The 10914-nt window shown below is 38.6% G+C and overlaps 2 protein-coding genes across 4 annotated transcripts in view; one reads left to right on the top strand and one right to left on the bottom strand.

Moving 5' to 3' along the window:
- PARN (poly(A)-specific ribonuclease) overlaps nt 1-10914 on the bottom strand; it is a 200433-nt gene that overhangs the window by 3071 nt on the left and 186448 nt on the right. For all 3 annotated transcript variants that reach the window (XM_069085981.1, XM_069085988.1, XM_069085997.1), the window contains one exon: nt 5647-5840. In XM_069085981.1, the coding sequence (XP_068942082.1) occupies nt 5647-5840 (194 nt within the window). The remainder of the gene's footprint in view (nt 1-5646; nt 5841-10914) is intronic.
- LOC138159697 (peroxiredoxin-1-like) lies at nt 7798-8873 on the top strand. The gene has a single exon (XM_069086032.1). It carries the CDS (start codon nt 7899-7901, stop codon nt 8496-8498), a length of 600 nt encoding a protein of 199 aa, XP_068942133.1. The 5' UTR covers nt 7798-7898; the 3' UTR covers nt 8499-8873.

Below are 10914 nucleotides of genomic sequence, written 5' to 3'. Positions count from 1 at the left end.
GGAAGGAAGGAAGGAATATTGCCCAACTGCAACTGGCCACCAGTGTGGCAACCACTACTATTCACAGACTGTTGTTCGTCATTTATTCTTGAAGAGGACCAATGACATTAGGAAGCTGATGTCTTAACTTGTAAATGAATTATATTTAAGTGAGGCAGGGCTGTACAAAATCACCAGTCTCACTCACTCCTCCAGAACCAACTGGGTGCAGTGGCAAGACATAGGACAACTGAAGATGGTACCCAATATTAAAAGTACCCTTTTTTTTTTTTTTAAAGCAATTGGGGTTAAGTAACTTGCTCAAGGTTACACAGCCAGTTATTTCTGGGTGTGGTGCTAAGTATCTGAGCCTGGATTTGATCCCCAGGTCATCCGGACACTGGGGCAGGTGCTCTTACTCGCTGAGCCACCTGGCCGCCCCATAAAAGTACCCTTCTTTGCAATGTTCCATCCCCACAAGGATATACTGCCTTCCTGTCAGCGTCCTGCAGACTCAAACTGATCAGCCTCATATCAAGATGTCTGATTCCCATCATTCTACGAGGTGGGTCACCAGCATCATTTGCTGAAGTTAACAATGGCTGGAAACCACCACAAGTGGTACAGGTTTGAATCTAGCAACCTATTCATAAAAATTAGCACCGACACAGAGGTCTGCAGACCTAATTAGAACAACTTGCACTTGTAGCGATAATGTAAAGTGCTTTCCCCCAGCAACCCCTTGAAGAAGGCAATTCAAGCATGACTAATCCCAGTCTTCCTCAAGAATGAAGGACAAACAAGAATAATGAACCAAGAAACCGGGTCAGATAAATTCAGTGACTTGTCCATGGTCATCTAGTCAGCGTCAGAACAATGATTCCCACCCAGATTTCCTAATTCCAAGTCTAGCCTTTCCAGTATAACATTGTCCATACTTTGAGAGAGATCTATAATCTTGATATGAAGACTTGTACTATCAACCCCTCCATATGCTCTGCATGTCCTGGAAAGTGATTCTCTGAATACATGGAAAATGCCCATTTTAGGTGGCAAAACTGAACCGCTACCTAGCCAAGAATGGTGTGCCTGATCAAGGCACAAGAAAAATCCATCTGATATGCTACAGTTTTAAAGGCTACCTACTTAGGGCTTACTTTTGAGACTTAGATTTAAAAAAAAAAAAGATGAAGCCAGCTAGTTGCCTGTAACTTTCTTCAATTACATAAAAAAGAAGTACCTGAAACTCTTGAATTTCCTAAGTCCAAAGTTGAAACAGTGAAGATCAGGTGTTCCTAGAACTGGATTTCCACAGGCAACAGTTTACAATAGTGCAAAGACCTATTTAAATAAATTTTTCAAAACTCACACACACCCCCTCCCCCTGGTCCTTTCTAAAATTACTTCTATCTTTGGTATGGTATATAAATTTAAAAAACCAAATCCACTATACTAGGATTAGGAGATCTCGGGCTCTTATTTCTTATTCTGCCACCAACTACTTCAAGCGATATAACTTCTCTGGGTCTTTGCTTCTTTAGGCATGTGATTCAACAGTCTCCAAAACCCTTCCAACTTCAGAGCTGTAATGTTAGATTCTGTTATAGATATATATCCCATGCAAGTGGTCTTGGCTGGACAAGTCATGTTCTCTGGGCCTGTTTTTCTCACTGTAAAGAAGGAGATGGACTCTTAGATGCTTCTGGGATCCTTCCAACTTCATATCTATGACCTTATGACTGTCTGATTTTCTAAGGTCTCTCCCTGCTCTAAGATTCTATAAACTGACTTCAATCTACCTACCCTTCTGATCAAACTTGAATGATTGGTTGAAAAGAGAAAAACACAAAGGCAAACAGTTTTCCCACAACTAATGACTATCTTCACCGCTAAACCAAAATGGAATTTAAAAATTTTCCAAAACTGACTAGCTTCAGTTAGTCAATGAGTATCTATTAAATACCTCGTGTATGCTAGACACCATGCTAAGCACTGGAGACCACAAGAAAACAAACCACTACAAACAGAATTCAGACAAAGACCAGCCAATCTCGGCTCCTATCCTTCATTAGTGAGGCATCCAGGGATGCTCAATTGTGAAGCAGCAGTGCCCTCAGGGGTCCTAGAGCACACGAGGGCATCACCAGGCACACAGGAGTCACAAGCATGGCCAATGTGCAAGGTGCTATCTGCTTCACAGATCTTTCCTTCAGTATTTAAGCTGTGAACCAGTCCTCACACAGTCATTAAGGATCTTCACGGGAGGTGAGTGAAGCCCCTTGCCTGGCCTTTCACATGACTGACAGCAACTTCAGAACTATTTCTGACTTAAATGAAACCTGTAACAGTATCTGAGAAGAGTATTGCTTTAAGTGGATTCTAAACTTTTCAGTGTAACCTTAAGGGCATAAAGTTTAAAAGTTCAACAGTTTTCCCAAGACTCCAATAAAACATGGCTCTTGGCAAACATTAAAGATTTAATGCAACGTGCTTTTTATGTGTGAAGGGGGTGATGGAAGGGAGGGAAGAGCCCCAAACTTGGAAATGGATTTCTCTTTTTACGTTAAAAAGTTTAATCATGAACTGTATTTTGGTATATTTTCTCTCTGAACTCAACTGGAAATTTCCTCCAAAAAAGATTCTATTTCAGTGGTATCCAAGGTTTTGATGCCTGTCAATCTCGCCATGATCTGGTTGCCTTATTGTAATTGTTTTGGTGGAGTGTAATAGAAAGGGTGACTGGAAGATGGTTATGGTGACAGAAAGATGAGGATACAGGACTGCAAAATGCCATGTGAAAATGGCACTCAGCCTATATTTATGCCACATGCTCATGACTGATTCACCACAGAGGTTTAGTTAACTTGACAAGTCCATTCTGTTGAAAGAAATGTTGGGAATGACATTTCCTAGATACAGATGTACTGTACAAACAAAAATTCACATTACATGCTAGACTGTTTTTCTTTCATTAACATTCAACCCTAAAACAGTACAAATACTGTACCTTGAGCTCTTCTGAGGAAAAACAGAATGAGACTAATAAACCAATACTGATTATAATAAATATGAACAGGGAACTTACTGTTCTTTATACACCTGCTTCCTAGGAATATAAGGAATGAGATGTACAAATCCTGAACTTATAAGAGCGTATTCATTTAACAAATATTTAGTAAGAACTGATATTTTAAAAAAAAGGTAGTGATTCTAATAGATGTGAGGATATGAAAATAAAGGCTATTTTTTCTTACCAGCACAGCAGTAGGAAATACCTTTGTAAAAAGCCATTCCTTATTTATTATATGTTTGAATATTCTTTCTGTACATTTAAGTGATCCTGGTGCCCATGGGACGTGGTGTGATAAAAAAAAAAGACTAAGTCTTATAAGATATGATAAGACAAAATATTTAGGGCTAAGTCTAGTAGGCAAAATACCTAGGTTCAAATCCTGGCTCAGTTATTTACTAGCTATGTGTTACCTTGGGAACCTCAGTGAGTTTCTACAAGAGGGGAATAATAATACTTGCATTATCTGCCTCAGGAGTTAAATGAGATAAAGCATATAAAGACTTAAAGAAATAACTTATTAATTTAATTAATTAATTAAAATAATCAATATTAATAGTTTTATAACAAAGCCTTTTAAAGTAATATTCCATTTATGATAAATAAAAAATTTATTAATCTAACAGTAGGATCAAAGGCTCACAGAATTAGAGCTAAAGGCTCTAAATGACCTTAAAGGTCATCCAAATCATCCGTTTTACAAATGAGGAAACCAAGGCCAAGAAAGAAAAAGGCATTTGGTTCAGAGTCAAATAGGTAGTAAATGGCAGAAGCAGGATTTGAATCCAAATTCTCTGACTCCAAATCCGGTGCACTATACCATGTAATAATAATATTACTGCCTGAAAAGTCCCTGGTTCATAACCTTTACACACGGTGAAGCTACTGAACATTTCAAGTGTTTCTTGTAAGGTTTGGTTAGCAACACTTTTTTCTCTATTTCCGTTATGCATAATTGATTACTAAAAAGTGTATGTAATTAACTTGTAGAGAAGGCCCATATCTTAGGTTTCTTTTATAGCAGTACTACAAATGAGTGTTAGGCACATAAAGACCATTCCCAGGATGAGAAGCTTAAACTCCTCATCCTGGAACTTCTGCCGTGCGGTTTTCCTCAGCTGCACTGAACAAGTCACTACATTAATGCTTAGAAGCCCATCCGCTGAGCTCTTACGGTCCGTGGAACACCACGAACACCTTCAAGTTCTGCTCACAGGGTGCGCTTCATGAAGCTTCACTTTGTTCATCACCACAGGGGTGTTCACAAAAAAAGATGCTCTAACACTGAATGTGTTTGCTTTGGAGAGTTTAACACAGACCATAAGGATTGTTTGAACTTGGTAGTGTCACAAAGTTCCAGTGCCTCAAAACAACAGCTGAGTAATCAATATTGTTAGATTCAACATGTCAAGCATCTGCTATCACCGACCCACATCTTACTGATACTAATAGGATTAAATGCTTAAACAAACCAGGTTAAAAAGATTTCATGAAACTGCTATATTTGCATTGTTAAAAGGTTTTATTCTAAGAATAGCAATACAAAAGAAAATGCAACTCACTTGATTTAGTCAATTCAATTAAAAGCTGTCAATTTCTTAAAAGTCACATGTTTGACAGAAGTAAAAGTTAACTGTTTTACACTTACTTTCTGAGACTATGACAGCTTTACTGTCAATGGGAGAAAAATGTATGCTATACTTGCAATATTATAGATTTGATATCCTAAATAACCTACAGAATGTTTTCACTTAAATGACAAAAGCAGCAAAGAGTTAATTACAGGATTGTATTAATAGGAATTATTTTTGGTAGCTTCATTATCCAGAAATGAATAGAAAAGGAATTGAAAACTTCTCCCTAGGAAGTGACAAATAAATGGAAAAGTTCACTATGTAAAACTTGAGAAAAATCTAAGGAAAACTGAGATACAAAGAGGGAAACACAAATAAGAAAACTCCCAGAAGGATCTTATGGGTAGAATGCTGAATATTTAAGAGGTGACTAGGACCTGCAATGGGGCAGGCAGGAGGTGTACACTACTCATGCCAAAGACTTTAAACTATACAACTGCACGAGGTCTTTTTTTCCCTATTTTTAATAGCAAGTAATATGAGAAGCTGAGATAAGTTCCCTGAATTAGCTAGGATACATAATCAGGGTATCTAGTATGTGCTACAGTTTTGAGTCAATTAAGCTTTACCATGATATATTTTAAAAGTACATGCAACATTCTGGCTTCATTGTTGATTTCACTAATATTAATGAAATTCAATTAAGCTCAAATGTGAAAAGGAAGATGGATATGAACTATGTCCCATGTCTACAACTAAAAAACCACAGCAGTATTTAATAAGCATCCTTTTCTTTATACCCCCAAAACATAACTAAGATTGTAGTGCTTTTTGTTTTCTTTTAAATTCTGTGCTGACTCTTACAGGCACAATTAAAAATAGGTCTTAAATCTCTCTGGCCTCATGGAGAACTACCTAATATGTCACAATTAAATGGTCCTATGATCCCTCCCCAAACCCATAAATTTATATAAGGTTCAAGGTCGAGAAAGTAAGCTCTGACCTTTAGCAAATGAGACCTACCAGCTGCAGTGAGTTCCTTCTTCATTTTTTTACATTTCTTGTTTTTTTTCTTCCCTTCTGGAAGGGACTCTGCAGAGGAATCCATCTGATCAAGCTCAGAGTCTGATATTTCCACTGACTCTATGTCTTCAGAGCCAGCTTCCTCTTGAATGGGACTCATGTTTCTCTTGCCTACTGTGCTGGTCGCGGTAAAACTGAAATTTAAAAAGGGAAACAACACAAAAGGCGTCAGAGTTATTTTTATAAGCCAATTTCCTTACATTTTAAATACTCTTACTGCCAATAACACTTAATCAGCAATCTCCAAAGCTGAAAGTTAAAGAAATTATTAAGTAATAAAATCTAGGAGCATACTACTTAGAAGACATATTCAGAAAAGCTGGTTTGAAAACTGTGCATGTGTAAATATATTTCCGTATCAATATACAGGCACAAAATGCTCCAGCAGGCTTTTTAAAAATTAGCAGAGAATATCATGGTGCAATGAAAAGTTCGATGGACTTAAGAGTCACAAAACCTGAGTCTGAATCTTGATCCTCCTCCTTACTGTGTGACCTTGGGTGAGTCACTTGATCTTTATAGGCTTCAGTTTCCTTGACTAGAAAACAAAGGGGTTGGACTAGATGATCTCTAATGTCACTTCCAGCTTTAGAGCCATGATCATTACAGCTATTATGATTAGAACCATTTTAGAAAAATAGTAACTTTAGATGAGGGTTTAATATCAGCATTCTTGAGTCTACCGAGGATAATCATTCCATAGAATATGCCCTAAAACACTGTAATAATATTGTTTGTGGTTTCAGACATTACAAAGTTTCTTGAAATACAAGTAAATGCAAAAAGTATATGCCACAGTCCATATAACAAGGGTCAGTTCTTTCTTTCAATATAAAGTTGTACTAGAGATTGCCCCAAAGTTATGAAAAGGAAAAAAAAAACCCAAACCAAAACACCAGATTCAGCAATGAGGTATGCCACATAAGTTTTAAAAACACAAAAAACCTACAAAGATATCTTTGCTGAGAACAAAACAGTTCTAAATAGGTCTTCAGAAAATTTGGTTACCTGATTATTCAAACTACTTATACACTCAAACCACCATTGAAATGACACATTTCATTCTTTTGGGACCACCAAAAAGAGAAAGGGAATTGTTTTTTCTGATGTCTTCAAGAGATGGCCCTGGGTCTTTGGAATGAAAAGCAATGAACATTTGTGCTTATGGTTTTAAGGATTAGTTATATGTTTAGGAATTATTCTTGTTTCATCTCTACTTACAAAACCTTTTGCAAATTTTCTTCTTGTAGAGGAGAGAAAAATTAAGATGAACAGAGTACAGATTCAGACCAACTCACTCCCATTGATCTCAGAATATGATAAACTTCGTGTACTTACATTTTTAATGAAATGGTTGTAGCAACAATTCACAACAAGGTGATAAGTACTAAAAATTACTGTAGGTATATAATAAAGGAAAACTTGGCTAATTCTAAGTGACAACTAGAGAAAAAGTAAGACAAAAATGACATCATAATGTAGCTAAGATGGTATACAAGTACTAACTATAATGATCACAAACTGCTCACAACAAAAACCATTTGTGTGTGTGTGTATTTAAATAAAGCTATAAGACTACAAATCATGGAATAAACAAAAAAAATCCAAAGGTAAATGGAAATGGCTGGTATAAATAGGTGATAATGTACCAAATGATGACATGTATATGAGAAACAGGGTAAAAGATTATCCAGGATAAGAAGGACAGGAAAGGGTGGTGGGCCAACCTCGTAGCAAGAATGACAGACATAAGACAGGTCTTAAATCTGACCTGTCTAATGGAAAAATAGAAAATGTGACAATTAAATAGTCCCACCATTCCTCTGTATTCCCCAGATAAGAAAAGAACAAGAGAAAGATCTAGCGTTTCTATGCTGGGTAGAACTTCAACAGAACATCTGAGAGAAAATATGAACAAAAACCACAGGTTTAGATGGTAAAGAGAGATGCGAGCAGACAGAGGTTAAGTGACTTGCCCAGGGTCACAGGGGCCTGTGTCTAAGGCTGAATTTAAACTGAGGCCTCCTTGAATCCAGTCGCAATGCTCTATCCATTGTGCCACTTAGCTGTTTCAAAGCACCACAGTACTTATATGGTAAAATAAGAATGATAGTCGGCGCGTTCTCCAGCTCATCCTCACGTGTTCTTCTTTCCTCCAAGCTAGTCCGTGGAGCTTTGCTGTTGCTGTCAACATGTCTGCTGGAAATGCCAAGATTGGGTACCCAGCCCCCAATTTCAAAGCTACCGCTGTTATACCTGATCGGCAGTTCAAAGACATCAGCCTTTCGGAATATAAAGGGAAATACGTCGTGTTGTTCTTCTACCCCTTGGACTTCACTTTCGTGTGCCCTACGGAGATTATTGCTTTCAGTGATCGAGCTGAAGAATTTAAGAAAATCAACTGCCAAGTGATTGGTGCTTCAGTGGATTTGCACTTCTGTCACCTTGCCTGGGTCAACACAGTCAAGAAGAATGGTGGACTGGGAGCTGTGAACATCCCATTGTTGTCTGACCCCAAACGCACCATTGCTCAAGATTATGGGGTCTTAAAGACAGATGAGGGAATTTCATTCAGGGGTCTCTTCATCATTGATGAGAAGGGGATCCTTTGCCAGATCACCATCAATGACCTTCCCGTGGGCCGCTCTGTAGATGAAACTCTTCGGCTTGTCCAGGCCTTCCAGTTCACAGACAAGTATGGTGAAGTGTGCCCTGCTGGCTGGAAACCGGGGAGTGACACCATCAAGCCTGATGTTCAGGGGAGTAAGGAATACTTCTCCAAGCAGCAGTGAGCTGCTCTCGGCAGCCACGGAGGGTCTTCTTCCTCCCCCCCCGCCATGGGGCCTGTGGATTCACTAGCTACTGTCTGCAGGACAAACGTGCTTGATCTTCTCCAGCCTTTCAGCTGGAAGGTCTCTGTAGCAGGAGCCCAGGCAGTGTGGGGTAGCTGGGCATGCCCTCTGCTCGTGGGGCCTGACTCATCCACATCATTCCTCCCTCTCGTGGGGCAGCAGCCCACCGGCTGAGCCTGCCAGCTCTCTTTCTCACTCTTAATGACCAAGTGCTGTGTTAACATTGTACCATAGTCACCTCTTTGGGCTCAAGCCCTTTTTGTTTTGTAGCTCTATTAAACTTGTCCTAAGAAAGCCAAAAAAAAAAAAAAAGAATGATAGTCGGAGTAATTTAGAAAACTGAAGGGATATTGAGATAGAGCTCCAAAATGATTAAGTATTAGGCTTACCAATATATATAAAGGTATCTTGAAAATACAGGGAATGGGGCAGCTAGGTGGCACAGTGAATAGAGCACCAGCCCTGGAGTCAGGAGGACCTGAATTCAAATCCAGCCTCAGAAACTTGACACTTACTAGCCGTGTGACCTTGGGCAAGTCACATAACCCCAACTGCCTTGTCTTACCCACTCTAAACAAAAAAAAGAAAATATAGGAAATATCTGCTTTAGTCATAGTTATTAGTTCTCCTCCAAACAAGGCTTCAATAAATGTTTAGGTTGGTTACTTAAAAGTTGCCAATATCTTAGAAGATTGGAATATAATTTAAAATATTTACTAAGAATTTTTAGGACCAAATCCCTGCCTTTCTGGGCCTACAGAAATTTTCCAAAATCCAGAAAGTACTTTGGAACCTCCACAAATATGGCAGCGTTGGCCTACTTCTAAAAAAATTCCTCAAGTACAAATCTAGTCATTATTGCCCAGATCCTAACTCTAAAACACCAATGCCTTCTTATTACTTGCCTTCATGATCAAATACAAAATCCTCTGTTTAGATTTTAAAACGTTCATAACCTGGTTCTTACTTTTTTCCTCCTCTCTACCTATTCTGCAATCCAGTGACACTGGCTTCTTCTTCTTGTTCTCACATGACACTCCATGTCCCAACTCCAGGCATTTTCGCTGGCTGTCTCCCACGTCTGGATCAAAATGTCATCTTGGCATTCTGGTTTCCCTGGATTCCTTCAAGTTTCAACTAACATCTCATCTGCAAGAAGCCTTTTCCAGTTCTGCTTAATCTTAGTGCCTACTCTCTGAGATTAACTGAAATTTACCCTGTGTATATCTTTCTGTACAGAATTGTCTGCATGTTGTTTTCCCATTAGACTGTGAGCTCCTTGAGAATAAGGTCTATCTTTCAACCTTTTTTTTTTTTGGTACAAACCTTATTAGTACAGTGCCTAGTATGTGATAAGTACTTCATAAGTGCCTGCTGACTTGATTTGACCTGGGATTTCAAATGCAGAGAAAATAATAATTGTACAAAAGACTATGGAACAAGTCTTGCAACCCTTAGTGATAATGGATGAAGTTCTATTGTAAATCATTAGATCCCAGGATCCCCATAGAGGTCTTGCCAGGCATGACAGCATAGCCCTACATGCACAATAAAAAGCCAGCAAATCCCCAGACTTTTAAAAGGGAAAAATTGAAAGTATTTTAAAAAAATAGAAAATAACCCCAGAACAAGTACTATAGATTACTGGGTAAAAGACAGAACCTTTCTGAGAACAGTCAAGAGACACCTGGGAACAAACAGACAAAGGATGAGTGTGAGAAACTGAAAACTGAATTAGAGACTTTGCAGTGAAGATAAAACACCAGTTTAAAGTCTTGAGATACTATTGGATCGTAGAAATGTAGAAAGCAGAACAGAAATCAGAATCACTGAAGACGCAAGGTCATGAGTCTTGCTCAGCAGATAGCCCGTTATGAATGTATGGCACACTGCCCCACAGAGCAGAAGGTATGTATAATGGTAAGAAACCCATCTGTGCTACGGGACTACAGGAACATGAGTACAACCTGATGTGCCCCAAATACAATTTCCAGAGTTTTGCTAGCAATCAAGAATGCTCCGAATACTGCTGCCTAGAAAATAGAAAAAGGCCTTCTTATGGGAAGAGGTGTCTCCAAAAAAACTAGAAGAAAACTGTGGCATTGAAAACTAGAGTTCCAAAATTTAAGTTTTCCCCCCAATCAAGTTTTTAAGTTCACTGGGTGTCAGAATTGGTATACAGAACAAATAATACTATAATCTTCCCAGTCGATTGTATCTTACATATAGACATGAAACTCCCACACCCACTGGTTTCTTTGAAGCAGCCAAAAGAGCTAATGCAATCTTAGGCTGCATAAACAATTGGGGGAGGGTTAGCAAAGAAAGTGAGGAGGCAGATTTTGGCTAATTAAAA

The sequence above is a fragment of the Petaurus breviceps genome, unplaced genomic scaffold, assembly GCF_028583685.1.
Source record: "Petaurus breviceps papuanus isolate PSGF00001 unplaced genomic scaffold, PetGlider_PUasm1.0 118, whole genome shotgun sequence".
Taxonomy (NCBI): domain Eukaryota; kingdom Metazoa; phylum Chordata; class Mammalia; order Diprotodontia; family Petauridae; genus Petaurus; species Petaurus breviceps.
Note: the sequence above shows the minus strand (reverse complement) of the source record. Positions and strands in the feature narration are given on the sequence as shown.